The sequence below is a fragment of the Neltuma alba genome, unplaced genomic scaffold (genome assembly GCF_004799145.2).
Source record: "Neltuma alba isolate B1F8T4 unplaced genomic scaffold, ASM479914v2 tig00004377_pilon, whole genome shotgun sequence".
NCBI lineage: Eukaryota > Viridiplantae > Streptophyta > Magnoliopsida > Fabales > Fabaceae > Neltuma > Neltuma alba.
In genome coordinates, this window is record NW_021633681.1 from 88,906 (window position 1) to 115,441 (window position 26,536).

Genomic DNA, 26,536 nt, shown 5'->3' on the forward strand with positions numbered 1-26,536 from the left:
ATTTGGATTTTATATTGAATAAAAAACAACCCTGATGCGAATAGATGCACTTAATCACTTCATTACATGATCTGAATTCATTATTTATCCTTGAACCCAATATCTCTAACAATTTTTCATCCCTCTGTCGATTACAAGCCTGTAACAATTAAGCAAAACTTACTGTTATAATCATCTCCCTTCCGTTATTATTTAGCTTATATAACATGGTTCAAAATTAAAATAATCTTCTGCGTGCATCTGAGCCAGGATTCCCTTAAATATGAGGAGCAAGGGTTAAATTAGTTACGGCGAGAAAATGCAGCTCTCCTTGTTTCGGTGGCTGTAGTGGAACTGAAACATCATACGTCATCTTAAATATAACAGTAATGGAAAATATAGTATTGAATAATCATATCAAGATCGCCATATACGTTGAGTCTCCTCATTTTGGTGCAGTAACATAAAAATACTTCTTCTCTAATTAATAAGGTACCAAATTGAGCCTCGGTGGCCAAGGCCAAGATGCAATAAAAGCCTTGTACTATCGAGAATAGAATTCACTTATAGACATTTCATTAATAGATTCTTGACTGTCGGTATTAAGCTCCATTTGGCCCTCCAGAAAGAATGCAGGTTCTTGTGGAAATGGCAAATGAATCGAATCATTGCTAAGATATGAAACAACTGTAGCCATAGAAGGCCTTGCCTCTGGATTTTCTTGAACGCATAACAACCCAATTTGGATGCACTTGTTCACTTCATTCAACGATTCAGGTTCATTTAGGCTTGAATCCAATACCTCTAATATCTTTTCTTCCATCCATTGATTCCAAGCCTGCACCAATTTAGTAAACTTAGCTATTTTAATCACTGCCTTTATATTAATCTCTCAAATTTAAGAAAATTACCTATGAAATATTAGTGAGATAAACACATTATCATAATCAATTAACTTACATAGTTTAGGAGGCCATGAGATTGATCCTGAGAGCTTGTGATCTTTCTTCCACTGATCATTTCTAATACTATTACTCCAAAACTGAAAACATCTGATTTTTCAGAATATTGTCCAAACATTGCATATTCTGGAGACATATAACCACTGAAAAAGAAAAATAAAATATCAATCACAGACTTTTTTCCAATGGATAGCAAGCAGCACACTTGGACATTTCAAGCGCTCCACCTATTGTTAATTTTTTTTAAAAAAAAAATGTTTGCTGTAGTGCCTTTTTTTTCCGTAGCGACGGGGCATGTAATGTTTCCTAAATAACACTAATTTGAAAAAATAAGTGCTATAGTTATAATATATGTAGTAGTGGAACTTCTATGTCAACTTAGGCCAACTTTTCTTTATGCAATCATATCATGATAGATGTAAAAAGTTTGAAGGAGAAATTTACAACTTACTAGGTTCCAACAATGTTACTTGTGTTTTCCTCAATTTCATTGATTCCAACCATCCTAGCCATGCCAAAATCTGCAATTTTTGGATTCATTTCATTATCTAACAAAATATTGCTTGGCTTGAGATCACGATGTATAATCTTAACTCGAGCATAATCATGAAGGTAGAGAATTCCTCGAGCAACTCCCCCTATAATTTTACAACGTTCCTCCCAATTTAGTACTTTGATTTTTTGCGAACCTATACATAAAGCTATCATCAATGACTAAACTCACAAATTAAACAAAGATAATTGAAAATAAGTAATTAAATTAAGCATATTCATGAGTTAGAGAAAGTTAAATAATTAATAACATGCATGTATATCAATTTCAATCAAGAGTTAAAGTGAGTTTAGAAGTGTCTGACCAAATAGAAAATTATCAAGACTTTTGTTGGGAACATATTCATAAATGAGAATTTTCTCTTGCTCTTCTATGCAAAATCCTAGCAAGGCCACCAAATTTCTATGCTGGAGTCTGGCTATTAATAAAACCTCATTCTTAAATTCTTCTACTCCCTGGCCAGAACTTTTTGAGAGTCTTTTTACAGCTATTTCTTGACCATTTGAAAGAATGCCCTGAAATCATGGTTGGTTAAATTAAATAGTAAAAACAGTATATATATTGAATTATATATTACAATATTTACATTGCACTGACTTCATTTCTCACCTTGTAAACTTGTCCAAATCCACCCTGACCTAAACCGTTTTCCTGTGAAAACTTATTTGTCGCTGCTTCAATCGTAGCCAAACTGAATTGCAGAGGCTCTAAAGTGTTGCTTTCGCTTCCAACTACACAAATCAACCAAAATATTAAAGTATACTAGAGGTATCACCACTCCCGTGAAGAGATAGAATGAAAATTACTTACAGTATTTTTGCATGAGAAAAGCCATACGTATCTTCTTTATTTGATTCTTCGACAAATAGAAGGCGAAACATAGAAGTATCACAGCACCAACAGGAGAAGCCACAGCTATCACAATAGTCCTTGATCTCCTTTTCCTTCTTACTGTACGAACATCATATACTTCCACGTCTCAATGTCACTCATTATCACTTTCCCTCTAAATTATTTTTTCGGTCTTAAATGTAAGATTCATTTTATATTATAATTTATATTATAAAATGTGTTTTATATTAGGACTGGAGGGAATACTAATTAGCGCATTGAATCTTGAGTTAAAAGCCATAAGAGACTATATACCAACCTCCAAGCAAGTCAACTTTTGAGTTTGTGAAGAAAATCTAATATGAAAGCAATTTTCCAAAATAATTTAGGGAAGCATGTTAGATTCTCTTCGCACACGACTCCAAATGGACTTGAAGGGAGCCACTTTATAGATTCTCTTCATACATGATTCCATGAGGTCAAAAAATACAAGTTATTTAGTTTAATAGCAGAGAACATAATCATTTTCAGAGATAAAAGGCTTCATATATATGCCCCACCTATAAAGTTTCATCTTCCTCCCTTGATATTTTAAAATCTCAAATACCTATATTTTCCAGAATATGTGTTATGCCCTGACTTTTTTTTTTTAATTTTTGGGTGGGGTGGTAATGTATTATGCTGTTATATTGGTAGTTCAAAAAATAAAATATTATTAAAAAATATTTAAACTTCCCGAATAAGTTTCGTGTCTTTATTATTGTATGGACAAAATAATAATATACTATTTAATTTCTAACTTGTACTTCCTTCAAAAATTGAAATTATTTCTTTTACGTGTTTGACCATATATGTCCTCAATCTATATATGCATATCTTTCATATACGAAAAAATCTATAAGAAACTAAACTATGAAATGGTCAAAAAAAAAAAACTATGAAATGGTCATGAGCATGAGACTTTTAACCTAGCTAGCTAGTTCACACAAAACCAGAATTTTACAATTAAATGGGAGTATATGCCAAAATCAGCATCCATAATATTTTCATCAATAGATCTACTCTTATTTACATAGAAAACAGAAATCAGAAAAGCACATAATTAAGCTTACCATCTGAAGGAGTTGGAGGAGTTAATGGAGCCGGAGGAGGAGGAGGAGGCGGAGGCGGCAGCGTTACTGGCCGGGGAGGCTTAGAATGAAAGAACTTATACAGTTCATAATGAGCGAAGCAACTTGGATAAAACATTCTTCCTCCGATCTTCCCCTCACAACACCATGGAAGGTTCCGGATCACACCACTCAGACACCTCCTGCAATCTCCCGGCGAAAGGTCCGGCGTGCACTGAACCATCACATACAGAGTTTGAAAATCTACAACCACCGCGTTCGTCGCAAACTTCTTTTTCATCAAAGCAGGTTTCGCCGCTTCATCTGCCGTCAGGTTCATAACAGTCATCAATACATTCATGAATCCTGCCTGGTTCGAGACGTTGTTAGGGTTCAACATTTTGAGTTTAGGCTTTGTATCGACGGTGGAGAAGAAGTTGCGCTGAGAATAGCGAACCAAGCAATAGCCACGCCAGTTTACGGCCGCCTTCGAAAATCGGCAATAGTACTCTAAATCTGTCCTTGAGTCAACGACGCACTGGTGGCAGGTCTCTTGGTCGACGTCGCCCCGGCACATGAAGAGGCCGTATATGGTCTCACCACCGCCGCCAACGGTGGTGTTGTAGAAGTAGAGGTGGGCGGTTTCATTGGAAGTTAAGGAAGAAAAGAGGGTGTTGAGGTTAAAGTCGAAGGCGCTATTGGCGGTGAAATTGTGGTGGGTGGAGCATTGAGGGTAAAGAGAATTACGACCTATGACTTGAGCAGAAGAAGAGTGGAGGAAGCCGATGAAGAAGAGTGAAAAAATTATGATGTTCAAAGGCATATTGTTAAGGTATGTTAGCGGTATTATTTTAGATGAGGCGAATGCTTTATAGTTTTGAAGAGTTTGATTTTATGACCGAGTGAATTTCAATGACAGGTGAAGGAGGGAACCCAATTTAGGTGATCCTAATCCGATGTGTAGCATTTAACTTATTTAAACTCTGAATATTTTCAGATCTTAATCATTATTAGTAATATTTTTCAAAATGTAATTTACAAAGCCCCTGCGCACATTCAAAGCCAATCCAGCTTGAACCGCAAATGGTGAAATAAATCAAATAATACAGTTTTGGGATTTTAATCTATCCTCAATTTTTTCCATTTTGAGAAATTAAATAAAAGTGTTGTTTCCAATCACAGTTAATGAGCAATAGTTAACGGCGCATCCTAAGGTGTCATCCAAGAAGAAGGCAAAGATTTCTTGTGGTCATATTAGACTAGGTAATAGGTATGTCTTCCCCTTTGTGACGGCAAAGGTGAACCGCGCTATTCATAATTTCACAGAAAAAGTAAAGTTTTTTATATTAACGAAAATTGATATTGATTTAACGCTATCTAGTTTAGTTGCATATATGGAAACCACCCATTATCAATAAACATTTTCCATTAGATTAATTAACTTGAGGCATTTAATAGAAATGTACACACACAGCACAGGCATCATTTTCTTTGCCAACGTAACTTACACATTGATTCAACAACGCATCCTTCTCTTGCTTTATAAATCACTTTTAACATATTTTATATAAACTAAGAAAATCTTAAATTTTATTGACTCTTATTTAAAATTTAACAATTTTTTAACTTTATCCCTATTTAATGCTCATTACACCCCATGTAAATTAAACAAAGTCAACATAATAATCAATAAAAGGTAAAATTGTACGTCTATATAAAAAATTTCTTTTAATACCATATAAATAGGACCAAAAATGTCTTCTCTCTCTGTCTCATCAATAGGACTAGAAGAGTATTAGTTATAAACTTAATAAGAGTAACTGTACGTGATATTATAAAGTGAATTTTATTTCAAAGATGATTATAAGTTAAAATCTAATCAAAGATATTTATTCTAGTTCTAAGTAAATAATTTCGGACGCATCAGATAAACCTTCCAAAAATAAAAACCAATGACTCAGTCATAATTTTACTTAAGATGATCAAACACGTCTTGAAAATGGATTCAACGTTGGTGCATTTGTACTGTCCCTCGACCCAGTAGTGGGTACGATCGACTAAAATATATTGGCAAATATGAAAACGGATTATAATAGGGTTAGTCAAAAAGTCATGAATTATCTTGGTTGAAGATGTCACCTTCATCGAAGGGAAAAAGGACGTCAATTACGAACAATTATTGTGACTGTGGCCGGTCCTACAAAATATATGGCACCTCCTCGGCGTCCCGAAGACGAGAAGGCATACATGTTGGATCTATCGTGCCAGTTAGTCACGCATCAAATTACGATGAAGGGGAACCCAGGCTCCACATAAGGGAAAAATGAATAGTTAAAAATATATAACCTCTGATTTTTAATATAAGAGTTAGATGACTAATTTGAATAGATTAAGAAAATTAGTTTTGTTAGTTATTTGTATTAAATAGATATTGTTTTTCCTAAACCATTCTTACTAATCAAATGTGTAACATCCCAAATTTTCTAATTCATGATGAGCAGAAAAGAGAAAGTTCATTAAAATTATTTAATAGCTCAATTACAATTGGAAAAAATTATGGAATATTGATTTTTCAAGGTTTAGAAATATTTTGGAAAAGTTCATTCCCCAAAAAGTGGCTTAAATGATTTTAAAGCTATTTTCATAGCAAAATGGGTTATTTTCTTAGAAAATACTTAGAGGTTTCTAATTAACTAGAAAATTTTAGGGAAATTATCTTATGAGGTAGAGAAGTTATTTGAAGCATAAAATCCTTAAAATGGGTTAAGGATTAATTTCTGGAATTAAGAGTTATTTTCTTGAAAAATTCAAAAAAAATAGTTATGAGTTAATTTTTGACCCAAAATTTTTAGAGAAATTATTTTATGGGGCGAAGAAGCTAATGGAAAGAAAGCTCCATATAAAACATGGTGGAATAATTTTTGGGTTTATCTATTTATCTCAGAATCATAGAGGAAGGATGAAAATGAAAGAAAGCATTGAGTGTGAGGGCAAAATGGACATTTCGCCCCCCCAAAAAAAACAAAAGACAAATCGCACGGGTACTGCCTCACCGTTTAACATAAGATAACACTCTTCCTCCTCATTTTTTTCATTCGGCCACCCGAAGGAAAAGAGAGAGAGACGAAGAGCGAGAGAGGGAGAGCACGGGAAAAAGCAGTACCGGAGTTGGTGATCGGAGGTAGTGATCGGTGGCCAGATTCCTCCATGCAAGCGGAGTTTCAGATTCAGGTGAGCCCTCTGATCATCGTTCTACTCTTCGTTCCTTGGTTTGCTGTGTGTTTGAAGAGTTAATGATGAAAGAAGTTTGGGTTCTAGTGAGAGAAACTCTTGGTTAAGTCTGAAGCTCAATGATAATGAAAGAGTAGTGTTTGTTGATGATAATGGAGTATGATTTTTAGCTTGCATGTGGATTTCCTTGCTCTGTTTTGTTGCTGGCCGAACAGGGGTTGAGTGGCTGGTTTAGGATGATAATGAGTTAAGTTCATGGAGTGAGCATATTATATTGCATGTTGCTTATCTCCTCTGCAAGTTAAACTTGAATAGTTGTTGTTGTTGTTTCTGATGTGGGTAGCGTTAGGTTCTGGTGGAATTAAAGGGGGGAAATTACACTGTTCAGTGTATATATGAGGCCGTATGTGATATTGGTTTGTGAAGTGATGGTTTTCGAACCCCAAGCTCTGTTTTAATTAAGTGACATGGAGTTCCCTGTTTTGGTTGTATAGTGTCGGTTCATAGTAACAAAAGTAAGGGAAGTTCAGATATTATGCAAAAGAGCTTTAGATGGTGCTGTGTGATAGTTTGGTGAACGTTTTCAAATCAGTAAAAAGAACAAAATCCAGAATATGGGTGCTGATGTACGAAACATTTATGGAGGCTAGAAAGCGGCTAAGTTATATATATAGAGAACGAAGCTATTTGGATATACATTAGTGAATGTGTGTGTGTGTGTGTGTGTGTGTGTGTGTGTGTGTGTGTGTGGGGGGGAAGCCGTGGGACGTATGAGTGGAAAACATTGAAATTGAAATGGTTAATTGGGAGGAAGTTTAGGCATGATTTTATATATATATTTATATATATGAGTCTATGTGTATAAGTGTCCGCTTGGTTCAGTGATTTAAGAAGAAAAAGTTGCTGCAGTAAATATTAATTAATATGGGAGGTAGATGAAGACAACGGATATAGATAAGGTTACACTTGGAGATTGGAGTTCGAATGTTCCCTGGTATTGTTGTTCTGTGTTTGGCCGAAAGGGAGTTTATATTTGCGTGTTATGGGGGCTGAGAAATCCAGATTTTTAAACATAAAGGGAGTTAGTTGTTTGATGCTCCTAGAATTTGAATAATATTGCTGTTATTGTATAATGATTTCAGCTAGTCATATCATAAGTAAGGAACTTCAACGTGATGGTTTTAGTGTGGAATTAAAGCTGGAAAATTTGAATACAGTTGCTTATTGTTGCTTCCAAGGTCAAGCAGCCACATTAGATTCTTAAATCATAATTAAGGACTATGAAATGATGATTAAAAGATTGGTTTTAAATCTGGAAAATTCCAGAATAAGGCACAAAATTGTCCTACACTATGAGAGGGGATCAAGTATTTAAATGGGTGGAGTTTGCCGAATTGGAGGAGGTAATTGAAGTCCAAATAGAGTATATAGGGAGTCTTGCTTATCAATGATTTAAATATGATTTCAGTTTTGGGCTAGGTAATGATATTGCAAATGATAAATGTAGAAGTGGTTTAGAGAGTATAAGAGTGTGTGTGTGTGTGTGTATCGTGTAAGGGCATGAGGTTCATACTGAGGAAGCTGGAAATGATTTGAAAATGAGTATTCCAAGTTTTCAAGAGCTGTACACTAATTTCAGATGGTTAAATAATAAGTAGGAATTATTCTTGAACTTGGAAGCCTTGGATTAAATGTATTAAGTTGTCAACTAGGTTTATTAGTAACCAGGGGATGAATAAGAAAGTTAATATGCTGGTTGCTCTTAAATATTAAATAAGTGCTTCTAGATATAAACTAAGGAAATTGTTCTTAAAAGTAAAAGTCAAATACAAATTTTTGACCAAGATGATCAATTACTAAGTAAAGTAACTGTATAGGTTGAAATAAGGAAGGAAGCATTCCAAAGAGAATAGTTTGAATAAGAAAAATTGTACAGGAGGATTAACTGTTATGTAAGGGCAGAGATTAAAGAAAATTTGGGATTTAAAGGGAGTTATTGAATTTATGAATTACAGTTGGATCAAATATTGATCTACCCTTACAAACATGAGAGGTTTTGATATATGCTCAAGCTCACCAAGAAGCAGAAAGAAAGGAGAACGGTAAGATTTTATTTGGAGGGAAGCAGACCAGGTAGTAGTTCTTTCCTACTTTACACTTGTGTAGGATTGTTGCATGTCTGTTTGTGTCATATTGCTTTTCTAAAGCATGAGAACATGTAATCCTTAATTCCTTGCATGGATTTTTAGCCGTGATCACATGTAGCTGATAGACATGCATGGGGTAGTATTTGCCAATTATTTGCGCATTATTTATTCAGCTTGTCTATTTGTCATTGCGCATAAATGCTTAATTGCATTAGCTTGCAAGGTTATGTTCCACCTTGGCTTGTTTTGCATGCTTTATGTGATCTGCATATGTATTTGATGGAAGTTACTACTACAGGGATTCTTCAGAATCTCATCCTCCAATTTATGATGAACAGTGAAGGCTAGTAGCTTGAAGGACAAGGAGGTTGTTTAAGAAGAAGGTGGGCTGGTTGAAGAGCAGAGATACCTATTATAATTATGTAAATTATATAGCAAAATATATGGGCAAGTAACTTTACTTGCTTTATGTAAATATTATTTTATATCCTTCATAAGTGGAAGAGCATTGCCGAGTGCAGGTATGTGCAGTCAACCAAAATGGTTGCTATATTTTTAATACAATATTATAAGATTGTACAGTACGAAATTATTTTAGGTGATAATAGATTAAGTTAAAAGCAGGATTGATTGTAGATCACTCATCAGTTATTCTAAAGATTTGAAATATTTGATGGACGGATTCCAATATTGGAAAAAAAAATCCCTGTCTTTTTCTCAGGTCGGAAACCTGGCATTAGTGATTTCACAGGCGTTAAAATGATCCCATTAGTATATATAAAAGTAAGGTGTTGCAAAATGTACTGATTAGAAATATCATTATTACAAGGACTAACTTAAAAAAAAGATAAATATGAAAAACAAAATAAATAGGATCTTATATTTAGGACCAAAATAAAAATCAAACGAGCTCTTATATTAAGAATCGGAGGAAGTATCTGAAAAATTTATATATCATTCTTTATCATGGGATCCACTAATGTTTTAGGCCTTGCTTTCTTCGTGCTAGTCCCTGTTGATGCTGGCATTTACAGAAGGGGAGTAGCGTTAACAATGTTTTGCAGAGAGAAAGTACAAATCTCAATCATTTAGGTGGCTTGGACAAGTGATCCTGGGATTTGGTTTAGAAGAAAATGCTCCTGACAATATATGAATTAGGTTTAAGCCAATACGTCAGAATTTGTTATGCATCCCATGTCAAAAAGTCTTTCAAATATAGTGTGGTTTATAAATCAACGGACTCCCTGCTAATTAAGTTACCAAGATTAACTGACGTACAAATTAAAGTTGGGTCTAAGGGAGAAGCGAGATGAAATATGGGTTATATAGTCCGTGATGAGCAAAATTGTCAATTGATAACATCACTGATTATACAAATACAATAGTAAGAAAATCTTACTTTCATGGAACCATCTCAATTCTGAGTACATCTAAAGAGCCAACTTCTCTAGAAAACCCACTTTAGACAAAGCAAACAAACAAAATAATGGGTTCTACTCCCACTTCCATTCCCCTTCCTCTCTAATTCAGTGTTACCAAACGAGGCATAAACGTCATTTGCCTGCAAAGGGGTTGACTGATGATGACCAATGCTGACGCAAGTCAACGCTTTGCTTTCTAAATTTTACATTTGGCACTGCCTGCTTTCTCACCTTGTAAACTTGTCCAAATCCACCCTGACCTAAACAATTTTCCTGTGAAAACTGACAAACTCAATTATTTTTATATATTTTGATATCTTTTATATGGGTTTTGTCAACTTAATTGGTCCCTTTTTGCCTTAATTGATTTAATATATTTTATTTTGAATTATTATTTTATAGGGGCAAAATTGTCATATTTTGGTTTAATTGTGACTAAATGATTTTTTTGAGGACAATTAATGCTACCTTATCTTTGAATTTTTGCTTGCAGGTTTTTGAAAGATTTAAAAAAATAAAATAAATAAATAAATAAATAAATATAATTAAAAAATAATTTAAAAAAAAGGGAGCAAAACGTTGCATTTTACCCCCCCAACCTAATATACTAATAATCATCATCTAAAGAGGAGCGGGAGCGGGATACGTAGAGATGCACTCACGGTCTGGCGGCGGAGGAAAAAGAAAAAGAAAAGACACAGAGAGAGAGGCGAGCACTCAAAACAGAGGCGAGAGGCACGAATAGAAACAGCGAACCAGCAGCGTGAATGAAGAGGATTCAGCGTGAGCTTCCACAGCGAAATCACACCCCCAGCATTCATCTTCTTTGTTCTTCATGGCTGAACCGAATTGGTTTGTTGGAGCTGTGGTTGTGATGGTTAAGAGTAGCTAGATCCTCCAATTCTCTAGAATAGTGTTTATGGCTTGAACTTGGAGCTTCAAAGGAGAGTTTCAGCTCTTCTAATCTTTACTTCTTTCATTGTAATTGTGATTTCTAGGTCTTAAAATGAATTTTATGAGTTTGAATGGGCTGTGATGATTTATATTTGTATTGAGATTGGTTGTAGTTGTTTGAATCTCTGATTAGCATTTAACATTTTGCTGTGATTAGCTTTAATTTCTTTACATTATACTAGATCAGACTATGTTTTGAAATTATTGTGAACATTTAGCGGTAATTCAAGGTGGCTTGGTTATTGGACCAAAAATGTTAATTGTTTTTCTTTGATTCTCTATGGCTAACTGTGCTGAAACAGTTTAATTATGAATAATTAATATGCAAGGTGGCTTGGTGTTGATTATTCTAATTAAATCGAGTCTAGGGGGTGGCCCTTAGAGTCTTTTGAATTTAGCTAACTCTCAAATTAATTGAAGTAATGATAACCTTAATCATTGTGCTAGAGGATTGCTTTTCCATTTGCTGTCACTTGTTAATTCTCTTTGTTTATTTCATTCATATCCATTTTATAAACTAAAAATCCAAAAATTATTTACTCATTTTGCATCCTTTTAAATTTTGTCAATTAGTTAGTTAAAAAGAAAATCAATTCCTTTTCAAGTCAATTCTTTATTTTTGATACTTAGTTTGTTTAGGATTCCAAATAAAGGGTCCTCAAAGTGAAACGACCTGAGTTTTGCACTATATTGCATTGTTTGGATTTATTTTTAATTGGAAACCCCAAAGTAAACGGCAAAGGCTCTTATCAAAAACTTATTTGTCGCGGCTTCAATCGTAGCCAAACTGAATTGCAGAGGCTCTAAAGTGTTGCTTTCGCTTCCAACTAGACAAATAAACCAAAATATTAAAGTATACTAGAGGTATCACCACTCCTGTGAAGAGATAGAATGAAAATTACCTACAGTATTTTTGCATGAGAAAAGCCAAACGTATCTTCTTTATTTAATTCTTCGACAAATAGAAGGAGAAACATAGAAGTATCACAGCACCAACAGGAGAAGCCACAGCTATCACAATAGTCCTTAATCTCCTTTTCCTTCTTACTGTGTGAACATCAGATACTTCCACGTCTTAATGTCACTCATTATCACTTTCTCTCTAAATTACTTTTTTGGTCATAAATATAATACTCATTTTATAGTATAATTTGCCTTATAAAATGTGTTTTATATTTAGGACTGGAGGGAGTATTAATCAGCACATTGAATCTTGAGCTAAAAGCCATAAGAGACTATATATCATCCTCCAAGCAAGTCAACTTTTGAGATTGTGAAGAAAATCTAATATGAAAGCGATTTTCAAAAATAATTTAGAGAAGCATGTTAGATTCTCTTCACACATGACTCCAAATTGACTTGAAGGGAGCGACTTTATAGATTCTCTTCACACATGATTCCAAATTGATTTAAAGGACTTCCTTAAAGATCTCGATGCATCCTTGCTATGAGGTCAAAAAATACAAGTTAGTTTATTTAATAGAACAGAACATTATCATTTTCAGATATAAAAAGCTTCATATATATGCCCCACCTATAAAGTTTCATCTTCCTCCCTTGATATTTTGAAATCTCAAATACATATTTTCCAGAATATGTGTCGTGCTCTGATTTTTGTTTTTTGTTTTCTTTTTTTGGTTGGGGTGGTAATGTATTATGCTTTTATATTGGTAGTTCAAAAAATAAAATATTACTAAAAATATTTAAACTTCCCGAATAAGTTTCGGGTCTTTATTATTGTATGAACAAAATAATAATTTGCTATTTAATTTCTAACTTGTACTTCCTTCAAAAATTGAAATTATTTCTCTTACGTGTTTGACCATATATGTCCTCAATCTATATATACATATCTTTCATATACAAAAAAAATCTATGAGAAACTAAACTATGAAATGGTCATGAGCATGAGACTTTAATTAACCAGGCTAGCTAGTTCCCACAAGACCAGAATTTTACAATTAAATGGGAGTATATGCCAAAATCAGCATCCATAATATTTTCATCAATAGATTTACTCTAATTTACATAGAAAACAGAAATCAGAAAAGCATATAATTAAGCTTACCATCTGAAGGAGTTGGAGGAGTTAATGGAGCCGGAGGAGGAGGCGGAGGCGGCAGCCTTACTGGCCTGAGAGGCGTAGAAGAATTAAAGAACATATACAGCTCATAACGAGCGAAGCAACTTGGATATGCCACTCTTCCTCCGATCTTCCCCTCACAACACCATGGAAGGTTCCCGATCACACCACTCAGACACTTTCTGCAATCTCCCGGCGAAAGGTCCGGCGTGCACTGAACCATCACATACAGAGTTTGAAAATCTACAACCACCGCGTTCGTCGCAGACTTCTTTTTCATCAAAGCAGGCTTCGCCGCTTCATCTGCCGTCAGGTTGAATCCTGCCTGGTTCGAGACATTGTTAGTGTTCAACATTTTGAGTTTAGGCCTTGTATCGACGGTGGAGAAAAAGAAGTTGCGCTGAGAATAGCGAACCAAGCACAGGTCAAGCCAGTTTACGGCCGCCTTCGAAAATCGACAATAGTAAGCTAACTCTGGTCGAGTCAACGACGCACTGGTGGCATGCGTCTTGGTTGACGTCGCCCCGGCACATGAAGAGGCCGTATATGGTCTCGCCACCGCCGTCAACGGTGGTGTTGTAGAAGTCGAGGTGGGCGGTTTCGTTGGAAGTTAAGGAAGAAAAGAGGGTGTTGAGGTTAAAGTCGAAGGTGCTATTGGCGGTGAAATTGTGGTGGGTGGAGCATTGAGGGTGAAGAGAATTACGACCTACGACTTGGGCAGAAGAAGAATGGAGGAAGCCGATGAAGAAGAGTAACAAAATTATGATGTTGAAAGGCATATTGTTAAGGTCTGTTAGTGGTATTATTTTAGATGAGGCAAATGCTTTATAGTTTTGAAGAGTTTGATTTATGACTGAGTGAATTTCAATGACAAGTGAGGGGGGAATTCAATTTAGGTGATCCCAATCCAAGTGATGAACATTAAATCTGCACCGTTCCCATTGAAATTAAATAGGCCAAATATTAAGATCATTTATTTTATATTTTTAACAGTTTAAAATTTTAATGTGTATAAAATTTAAAATAAAAATTATCTCTTAATTGTTAAAACCACTATTTCGGGAAAAAAGATGCTGATAAATTTAAACTTGCTTGGATCAATTAAATTTCTCTCATAAAATTTAGCCAAGGCTTATCATGCGGAGACCCTACTATGAAGGACTATCAATAGAGATAGATAGTACGAAGGAAGGCTACCTAAAGTCGCGCCACATGAGATTGAGACTACGACTACGACAATCGTGAAAAACTGATAATTATAGTTAAACTTTATATTCAACAATATAGGATTTAACTTATTTAAACCCCGAATATTTTCAGATCTTAATCATTATTAGTAATATTTTTCAAAATGTAACTTACAGAGCCCCTGCTCACATTCAAATGAATTATGAACTCCGATGTGCTCAGAGGCACTATATTTATAATTGTTTTTGTTGATTTTCCATAAATGATTATTTAATATCCGCTCATAAAATTGATATAGTTCCATTAACATGTGTTCATTTTGATCTGGCAAGTTTTTCAAACGTAGAACAATAATTTCCCAACCAACTTCATTAATTAAAGCGCGCATAGAGCGCAGTTGACCTCAAAAATCTTGAGAATGCTGCAAAGCCAGTCCAGCTTGACCCACAACCGCAAGTGATGAAATAAATCAAATAATACAGTTTGGAATTTCAGTCCGTCCTCAATTTTTTTTCATTTTGAGAAATTAAATAAAAGTGTTGTTTTCAATCACAGATAATGAGCAATAATTAATGGCGCATCCCAAGGTGTCATCCAAGAAGAAGGCAAAGATTTCTTGTGATCATATTAGACTAGGTAATAGGTATGTCTTCCCCTTTGTGACAGCAAAGATGAACCGTGCTATTCATAATTTCGCATAAAAAGTAAAGTTTTTTTTTTTTATATTAACGATATGTGATATTGATTTAATGCTATGTAGTTTAGTTACATATATGGAAATCACCCATTATCAATAAACATTTTCCATTAAATTAATTACATTGCGGCATTTAATAGAAATATACGTACACACAGCACAGGTATCCTTTTCTTCGCCAACTTACACATTGATTAAACAGCTATATCTTTCTCTCCTCTTATTTATAAATCACTTCCAACATATTTCACATAGACTAAGAAAAACCTTAAATTTCATTGATTCTCATTTAAAATTCAATAATTTTTTAACTTGATCCACATTTAATATACATTATGCGTCATGTATTAAACAAAGTCAATATAATAATAAATGAAAAGTAAAATTAATATTGTATATTCATATAAAATTTTTCTCTCAGCACCATATAAATGGTTTTTTTTCTCTACTCTATAAATATAACTAGAAGAGTATTGGTTATAAACTTAATAAGAGTAACTGTACGTGATATTATAAAGTAAATTTTATTTGAAAGATTATTATAAGTTAAAATCTAATCAAAGATATTTATTCTAAGTCAAATAATTTCGGACGCATCAGATAAAAATTCCAAAAATAAAAAACCAATGACTCAGTCATAATTTTACTTAAGATGATCAAACACGTCTTGAAAATGGATTCAACGTTGGTGTTTGTACTGTCCCTCGACCCAGCAGCGTGTGCGATCGACTAAAACATATTGGCAAATATGAAAACGGATTATAATAGGCTTAGTCGAAAAGTTTTGAATTATTTTTATTGAAGATGTTGCCTTCATGATCGAAGGGAAAAAGGACGTCAATTACGAACAATTATTGTGACTGTGGTCCTACAAAATATATGGTACCTCCTCGGTGTCCCGGAGACTAGAACGCGTACGTGTTGGATCTATCGAGCCAGTTAGTTACGCATCAAATTATGATGAAGGGGAGCCTAGGCTCCACATAAAGGGAAAATGAATAGTTAAAGATATATCTAGAAAATTTATATATCAGTCTCTATCATGGGATCCATTGATGTTCTAGGCCTTGCTTTCTTCGTGCTTGTCCCTGTTGATGCTAGCACTTACAGAAGGGGAGCAGCGTTAACAATGGTTTGCAGGGAGAAAGTATCTCAATCATTTGGGTGGCTTGGACGAGTGATCTTGGGATTTGGTTTAGAAGAAAAGCTCCCGACAATATATTGAATTAGCTTTAAGCCAATACGTTAGAATTTGTTATGCATCCCATGTTAACAAGTCTTGCAAATATAGTGTGGCTTATAATTAATTTAACGGACTCCCTGCTAATTAACTTTCAACATCAGCTACCAAGATTAACTGACGTACAAATTAAAGTTGGGTCTGAGGGAGAAGAGAGATGAAATATGGCTTATATAGTCCGTGATGAGCAAAATTGTCAATTGATAACATAACCGATGATACAAATAAAATAGGAAGAAAATCTTACGTTCATGGAACCATCTCAATTCTGAGTATATCTAAAGAACCAACTTCTCCAGAAAACCCACAAAGCAATGGGGTTCTACTCCCACTTCCGTTTCTCTCCCCCTCCAATTGAGTGTTACCAAACGAGGCATAAACGTCCTCTGCCTGGTTGACTGATGATGACGAATGCTGACGCAAGTCGACGCTTTGCTTTCTAAATTTTCCATGTGAATGGGAAGGCCCCATTAATTGAGAATGACTCTACTTCTAATTACCGATGGAGAGATGGCAGAGACTAAAAGCGTTTTCGTTGGGGTGAAATAAAAAATTAAGATGTATTCATTATTCTGAAGTATTTTTTAAAGTGTATTCAACATCTTAAGGTATTTTATGATATATCCAAAATCTTAAAGTATTTTTTTAAGTATATACAGTATTTGAAATATTTTTTAGTTCATCTAACACCCTAAAATATTATTTAAGTGCGTCTAATATTCTAAAGTCTTTTTAAAAATGTGTCCAGCATCAAAGCAAAAAAAATTCAAAATACTGGACATGTTTAAAAAAAATTAAAATGCTAGATTTAGCTTAACCAAAAATAAAAAAGGCTTCCTGAATACGCTCCCAATGGAATCGTGACGGTGATGAAATGACTTGCCGGCCAATGAATTTGAAATGAGCAGATCATCATCAAGCTAGGCTTTGCTTCTGCGTTGCGTGAAAGTTGGGTTGGGCTTCTAATGCCTCGTCTCATTCATGAAGCTCTCGCCCAAGTCCATTACCAGCCGGGGCCAAGCATGCGAGAAGGCGAAGAAGACGAGGGCCAGATGGATGAAGAGAAGAGATGGCCATATTCGTCATCATCGGTGAAAATTTTACCACTCCGATCCAAATTCTTCAAGGGAAGAGGAGTGAAAATTTCAATCTAAATAAGGATAAATCACTCATGCGCACTCCAATACTTCTCATGATATTCTATCTAATGATTTTAAAAATATTTTAATTACCATCTTCCAGATGAAATAAAACACATTATGATATATTATAGTTAAAAAATGGTACAATTTGCACCTTTTATGATTTTTTTAAGAAAATAAATTAAAATATGCAAAAAAATTTATCTTTTAAAGATCATGAAAGTATAAATACAGTCGAATCGTTTTATTGTAATAGCAGGATACGAAAATGTTTCTTATTTTATTTGGAATTTAAAAGATAATAATAAAGAATAATAATCATCCAGAGTCCTAATTTTTTTGCAAACTAATTTATTTCACTTATAATAATTTAGTATTTTATATGGATATTTTAGAAAAATAAATTTACATTTGTTATCATTAAGTAATTTCTTTAATTTCTTTAATTTATCTGAATTGAATTAGTTGAGTCATTCTTGTATTAAGAGCTGTTGGGTGGAAACCAAACCATGATTTTAAAAAATAATTTTATGACATATGAAATGAATATATGAGAAAATTTTCATCTCGACTTATTTAAAAATATTTTTTTAATTGATTTTGAGATCTCCCAAATATCCCTTAAATACCAAAAAAATAATAATTAAGATATCTGAGCGCTAGATAGGAGCGTGGAAAGTGGGGTTGGAGCGTTAGAGGCCCAACCGGTGGAAGCTTAGGTTCACTTGATTGACTAGAACCCCTGCAGAAGCATTGGACAGGAAGATGGATATGCCATTTCTGAAACTGCTATTCTATTATCTCCTTCTCACCTCCTTCGACTTCACTTCTCCTGATGGAGACATCCCTACCTACTATGACCACAACTGCACCATTAATAAAAGCTTCACCTCCATTAGCCCCTTACCAGTTCAACCTTAACACTCTTTTCCGATAGCTCTTTCTTATACATTCTCATTGTGAATCTCATGAATCTCAATATGCTAATGGAATCTTAAGTAATATGAGTATAGTAAACTCCTAATATTTCTCAAAAACATAATACTACTATATATAGTTTTTTTTAACCAAACAGTTGATTTCTTGTTTATTTATTAATTATTCTCTTCCAAATATATTAAGTATTGAAAATAGTTGGACCTATATACTTCTTGTTTGGAGACCTTTTTTTTTTTTTTTTAGGGGATAGTTACATGCAGCGGAACCCATCCTTCAGGATTGAACTTACAACTTCTCTCTCTTTAGAGGTTGGATGATGTTATTGTTATACTATGCTGTTGGTTAATTGGAAAGTTCTCGAATTAAATTAACAATTGAAATATCAACTGTGTGGAGCCGGTAAAGATGAACACCCAAAGCTCATGCAGTCCAAACCTGACAATCTAGATTAAATTTATTTTTTATTTTTAAATTTTTAGAATAATTATTTTAATGGTTATAGGAATTAAAATAAGAATAATTTCTTATCTATATCATTTTTTAAACAAAATTATTTTTATTATTTTTACGCACACGCAGGCTTTAAGTTTTTGTCATAATTTGCAGTCAGAGAATTCAAGAATTAAAGTCAACGGAGATGCATCTCTACTAATTTAATTTTTAGTCAATTTTTCCTGTCTTTTTCATTGAAGACATGATTGAATAATTCTTAAGAAATAATTATCAAATGAAAGTAAGGGTAAAAAAGAAAAAAAATTGCTGACCTTTTGAAAACGAAAATAACAATTAACTCATAATTAAAATACAATCATGTTTCTCTATTTATTGAAGGATTGAATGGGTATTTAAGAAAGGTCAAGGCCATGGCTTAACCATAAACATTTTGTTTCGTTTGTTAAACAGAGATTCTTATTGGAACTTGTGGACCGCCGAAAGCTTTATTGCCAACGATCCCTACCTAAACACCGTGAAAAGTCTCACTCGCGAACTCTCCATGTCATCCAGCACCGCCAAAAACAATGGATTCGATCTACAGAACCATCGTCGGAAACAAGTCCGACACAGTCTATGGCCCCTTTATGTGTCAGGGTGACGTGTCCCTTGAGCTCCACCGTGAATGCGTCGGTGAGGGAATCTGGCAACTAAACTTTTAGGTACCGTTTCATACGAAGCATTAAAAATAAGGGATATGAATTAGAATTGAGATTAAAAAAATATATTAAAAGAGTGTTTAGCATGATAAATTGCTTGGTATGTGGGATTAAACAAATCCATATATGTGAGATTGAGGAATACCATGGGGACATGGTATTCCCAATCCTACCTCTATAGGTTTGTCTAATCCTATATAACAAGCAATTAATCATGTTAAAAAAAATTTAATGATTTTTTTAATTACAATCCTAGTCCCTATATCTTATTTTCAATGCTTTGTACCAAACGGGATCTTAGGGTGTTTGCCTTCAAGGGAGGCTATCATTTGGTACGATAAGTGCATGCTTCGCTATTCCAATCGCTCTTTCTTCTCTACCATGGACACACAACCTATATATGCAAAATCTGGTTTGGATATGCTTGAAAACCAAAACGATGGCTTCAATAGGCTATTAGCGAGTACATTGAATGGTCTAGTTGCGGCGACATCGAACTCATCAGCTATGAAGGAGTGAAAAATTTTGCAACAAAAACAGAATTCAGCTCTTACGAGTTGACAACGTACTCCAAATCTGTCCGGCCAAGATTGCCAAAAATGTCTAGAGGATAGGTCATGAATCCTAGCCACAACTTGAGGTTTGAATCGTATCGATTTTATAATGACAGTAAAAGTCCTGTTTCGGTGACACCTGCGTATCCCCCAAATAATAGTGGTGCATACCCGCAAACTCCCAAAATCTCAGGAAATACAGGTAAAGTAATTGAGGATCTAATCATTTTTCTTATAGTTCACTACATATAAATTGATATTCTTTATTCTCTCTCAATTTTGTGCTTACAAATCTTCTCCGTTTTTTCTCCATGACATGTAAGTACACACTCATTTACTTTACACAGGAAAAGGCGAAGACCACTCACGGACAATTATAATAGCGGTGTCCCTTATTGTTTCAATCACGCCTTTTTGTTTCGGCTTCTATTATCGGAAGATTAAAAAAGAGCAAGACTTATAAGGAGATTGTGAAGAAAAATCATACGCATGCTATTTTTTACTCAATTACCCTAAAGTTTTAAATGTTGATTGCAGGCTATGACCACTTTTCCATTGAAGTACGTTAGTAGTACTTCCCTCATTTGTAGACTTGGCTTTTACTCAATTGCTGACGTCACTCATTGTACACTGATTATCTGGTTTGTTTTGGCAATCAATGTTTAAAACTTTAGGGTTGCGGTTATCTATGTTTGACAAGGGATTCAGATTTTATGACTTTTTGCTGTACATAGTTAATTATAAAATCCTTTTCATATGTTTTAATCATAACATATTGATTATGTTGTTAATTGAGAATTTTGAAAGGATTGCATTGGAAGCAAGAAGACAAAACTTATCTGTAACTTTTTGCTCTTTCATGCTAAGTTCATTTTTTCATATGTGGTGTAGTAGAATTTATGTTCTCAAACTAATTCAATTGTTTTCATATTTATTATTTGTTAGAGTATTTGTTGATAAAGTTTGACACTAAAAAAGGTTATTTAATTGAGAAGTTGAAATTTAGTTATACGATTGTAATTGTTACTATTTATACACACATAGATTGTAATTATGTTTAATTTATGCTATGGGATGATAGAGATTGCAATGAATTGGTATCATTAACTACATCGAAGCAAATTCGTCCCGTGCATCGCATCGGGAGTCACATCTAGTTGAATAATAATATCAAGATTGCCATATGTTGAATCTCCTTATTTTGGTAGAATAACATAAAAATACCTGTTCTCTAATTAATAAGGTACCAAATTGAGTCTTGGTGGCAAACGACAAGATGAAATAAAAGCCTCGTGCTGCCGTAGTGGCCGGATTTTCTCTAGAGACAGCAAATTCGTTCTCCGCTATCACACAAGATGCATCAGTACAATTAAGTTTTCAAAAATGATTAAAATTAAAATTTTGTTTCTGAATTAACTGTTTAATTACTTTAAGGATCTAGTCCTTTAATTACTGTTTGGTATGAGAGAAATGGAGAGAAGGAAAAGGAAAGAAAAATTTTAATGAGCTCTACTTAAAAAATTGAAAAAGTGGGGTTTTGCAATAGAGAGAAAAAGTAATATAGAAGAGCAATCAAAATTAATTAAAAGCTTTTAATCTCATTTTTTTTAATTTTTTAACTCGAGCTTATTAAAATTTTACCTCCCCTTCTCTCCTCTCATTTTCCCTCATATCAAACAGAGCCTTAGATTTTTAATGTATTTACTCAATACTTTAGCTTCATATGCCCAGTAATTAAAATGTCATTGTATCTTATCATTCCTGTAACTGAAAAAAGATATAAATTTCAAAGTAAAACTCAGAAGCAATTATTGTAGAAACAAAATCTGTGATGCTCAAATACCCTCAAGATCTCCCACATGCTCAAATCATGAAATTGAAACGAGAATTGTACTGTAAACATGCATCCAGATTAATGAAATTCAGTGCCAACAATTGCACTACATAATGAATCCATAATCCAACTATTGAAAATAAACAACTATATGTTTCGAAGTTTCTGAACTGATTTTAGCCTGATCCAATACTTAACAAATTCACAAATACGAATTATGTGAATATGCAAAAATAAGCTCAACCTAGTATAACATTAAACTACACATAGGTATATATTACCTCTAGTCCTTAATATAAGACCTTGTTTGACTTTTATTTGGTTCTAAATATAAGACTCTAATCCACTTTGTCTCACATATTTATGTATTTTTTCTCAAAGTAGTCCTTCTAACAATAGTTGTTCTAGCCAATACACTTGATTAGCAAAGATATTTTAGGAAAAACGGTACTTATTTATTAGAAATAACTAACTCAACTTCTTTCCTTAATCTCCTCAAATTAGTCAACTAGCTCTTATAATTAGAACCAGAGGTAATATACTTAGTATATGATATAATTACTTACTTATATCTTACATGTTTAAATATTTTTAAACATTACTGCTATTATTAAATGATTTTGTTTAATTTTCTTATTTATTAAATTAAAGTATTAATATTTAGGGATGATGATTAAAAAAAGCTGAAAATTACTAAATTTTAAATCGGGTTTAGTACACTTTATTTGGTATTGACAACACTGAATTTACAAATGATAACAAATTCTTGTTGATATTCCTTATTTGGCATTTACAAATTTTCAACTTCTTTTCTTTTCATTTTCCCAAATATTTATTTATAGTTTAAATTCCCTTTATATAAAACATATAATTGATACATTAAATTTTTATAAAAAAACTTGTTAATGTTCTTTTCTTATTGTTAGTTTTTGTTGAGGCATAAGAAAAATCTAATCTAATTTATTAAAATATACCAATGAGCTTTATGGGCATTTTTATCCCAATACTATAAACAATAAAAGTAATTCTCCAAATACTACACCGTGGGTACTATTTACACCTATGCTGCATTTTTTAGAAACTCATTCAGGTTAACATGACTTTTCACACTGGCACCTATTTTTTTCAATAAAAAAAGGGGACTGCGAACGAGTTCAACCTTCTCCTCTTTAATTTTTGGTAAAAATTACAATTAAATACCCCATTTCTTTTGCTTCTGCAGCGTACCTTTTAATCTTCGAAAAAATTACAACTAATTTTCCCATCCTTTCATATCTACCTTTCCCTTTTTTTCAGGATAAAGGCATATTCAGCGCTATCTTTTTTTTTTTGGTACATTCAAAATCTTGATCTTTTATATAATATATCCAACATCCCAATATTATTTTTTTAAGTTAAATCCATTATTCTAATTTTTAAAGTGCTGGATACATTTTTACTCTTTTATTTATTTTACATCTCTTTCTAAATAAAAATGATATGAGAAGATTTTATACAAAAATTAATTTTTATCTTGATACTCAAATGCACAGGAAATAAATAAATTAAATAGATATAAAATATTTATAGATGTTTTTTTGAACTCTAATATATCCAAATCTCTAACTTATAGGAAATAATTAATTAATTAAATTACCTCTTCATGATTTTGTGCACTTAAATTTTTTAATACATCCAAAATCTACTCATATCATTTTTATTTAGAAAGAGATACAGAATAAAGGAAAGAATAAATATACATCTAGCATCTTAATCTTATTTTTAGCGCATTCAGTACTTCAAAAATTAGAATGTTGAATGTAACTAGAAAAAAATAATATACGGTTACTGGATATATCATATAAAAGATCAAAATTTTGAATGTACCTAAAAAATGACATACTGCCAAAGGCAATTTTATCGGGGGGGGGTGGAAGGGGTAGACACGAGAGGATGGGGAATTAATTGTAATTTTCTCTAAGATTGAAAAGGTAAGAGGTGCGGCAGAAGCATACGAAAGAGGGTATTTAATGGTAATTTTTACCAAACATGGAAAGAAGGTTCGTTTTTTAATTTAAAAAAATACGTGTCAGGGTGAAAATTCATTTTAGGCTGAACGAGTTTCTAAAAAATGTCGCATATATCTAGATAATTCCCACGTGTCGTATTTGGGAAATTTATTTTATGTTTGTAGTGTTTGGATCAAAATACCGAGTTTTATGGGAATTCGTTTTGGTTAAAATATTATTTAGTCTTTTAACTTTATAAAAGATTTTTATTTTGATTTTTTAATTTTAAAAAGTAAAATATTAGTCTTTTAATCCTAAAATTATTAATAAAAAATAATAACATTAAATTCTTAAATACCGATAAAATATTACTAAATATTAACATATTAATTTTAATATTTAAAATAATTATGATTATTATAAAAAATTATTATTTAAGACTAATAATTTTAAGATTAAATAATTAAAAGTATACTTTTTAAAGTTAAAGAACTGAAATAAAATTTTATGTAAAGCTAAAGAGTTAAAAATATATTTTGATCTTTCGTTTTTCTGTCAGTCAATCACAATCAAGGACAAGGAGGCATGCAAGTCAATCCTTTCATTATCTCCGCAGCTGCCACGGAGCAGTCGATTTAGCCACTAGTGATGAATTTGAATTTCCAAAATAAGTCTAAAATGACACAAATGTAAATAAATAAACCGATGTATACATGTTGAGTTTTCATTTGTTATCATCAACCATTCAATTTCATACATTTTGAAAATTTTTAGCCTATAATTCAAGAATTTTTTTGCCAACATATAATTCAAGAAAGTTATGCACATCTAAGATAGATACTTGAGGGCAAAAAATCTACTACTTTCTGTCCTAATTATAAAATCTAATTAGTTTATAGTGCAAATTAAAATATAAACTAAATCTTTAATTAGAATTGGAGGTAGTATATTATACATGGCCAAAAAAACACTAGAATTTATGTTGAATTTTTTATCCTTACCTGAAAATTTCTCCCTAGCAGTCTTTGAATGAAATTCTAGTACAATAACAGTTTAATAATTTTAAATTTGGATTTTTTTCTTCGGCCCCCTGTTTTATTCTGATGTCCATTAAGAGGCTATGTTGGTTTTCTTGTATACAAGTGTGTGTGTGTGCATTCTCAATTGCTTATAATAAGCTTTTGTGATTGATTTTTCCATCTTTTTTTTTTTTTTTTTTGGGTGGTGAGAAACCGTCTTATTGCTCTTTACTTTTGTGGACAATATCATTTTTCTTATCTTTGTAAGCAATGGCTGCAACAAGGTCGTCGCTTACCCTCCCTTCTTCAATTACTGTAAAACACTTCTTCCATTAGTAATGGTAGATGGCAGAACTAATCATCCATTGAGGGTAAAGAATATGATTTACTCGGACTGTCATCTAATGTGCTGATTTCTTACATGAGCAAGCTCATGATCCTAAATGCTATAATTGCTTGAAATTAAAACCGGTAAAAACACAGCATCTTAACTGCTCTCTCTCCCTCCCTCCCCCCTGTCTCTTGTTTTGTAAATCATAAATCTTGGTTCTTGTCTTTTTGGATCCAAAAACACTCATACGAAGGGTGTAAACGTACAGCAGGCTCTTTCAAGCAAAGTCTTGGCATGGTGAACCTTTTCACATTGGCAAATGAAAATCATACGGAAATTCCTCTTCCGTGAATAATGTTGGGTTATTGGCCTCTAATGGCCCGCGCCTTTAATACCCCTAATAATGCTCTATCTTTCTAATTTTGTTTTTTCCCCCCTTTTGCTTTTTATTATCAGTTTTATTCTGCATGTGAAATGAAAGACATTATGATATATGACTGCTCATGAAATGTTTTAGTTTTGTAATTTTAATATTTTACAAAGAACATAAATTGGCTTTTTTTTGGGGGGGGGGATATCATATATAAACAATAAAAAATACTTCTCGTTTCATTTAAAACTTAAGAATCAAAAGGAAAATAATAGTAACAATAATGAGAAGGGAAGAAGATGGGAAGATGCGGTTGTGGCGTTAGAGGTCCAACCGCGTGAAAACTTTGCTTCACTTTATTTCGCAGAAGCCGTGAGGACCCACGCCGAAGCATTGGGCAGGAAGATGGGTATGCCATTTTTGAAACTGCTATCCTATTTTCTGCTTCTCTCCTCCTTCGATCCGGCTTCTTCTGAAGTTGACATCCCGGCTTACTTTGACCACAACTGCACAACCAATAAAAACTTCACTTCCAATAGCCCCTACCAGTTCAACCTTAACACTCTCTTCGGTATCTTGTATGAAAAGGCTGCCGGCGGTGATACTCCCGAATTTTTCAACACCAGCTATGCCGACGTCGTATATGGCGAGTTCATTTGCCGAGGTGACGTCCCCATTCAGGTCCGTCGAGATTGCGTTCAGGACGCCATAAATCGAATAGCCTCAGAATGTCCCTACAACAAAGAGGCAGTCATCTGGTACGACCAGTGCTCCCTCCGCTATTCCGATCTTTCTTTCTTCTCCACCCTCGAT

General features: G+C 33.3%; 1 protein-coding gene across 1 annotated transcript in view; it reads right to left on the bottom strand.

Moving 5' to 3' along the window:
- Positions 1 to 427: 427 nt before the first annotated feature.
- The window catches only part of LOC114744508 (putative receptor-like protein kinase At4g00960), a 36,422-nt gene continuing 10,313 nt past the window's right edge, over positions 428 to 26,536 (bottom strand). The window contains exons 6-7 of the mRNA XM_028932682.1: positions 940 to 1,084; positions 428 to 817 (exon numbers count right to left, since the gene is read on the bottom strand). Coding sequence (XP_028788515.1) covers positions 524 to 817; positions 940 to 1,084 — 439 coding nt within the window. The 3' untranslated portion in view covers positions 428 to 523. The remainder of the gene's footprint in view (positions 818 to 939; positions 1,085 to 26,536) is intronic.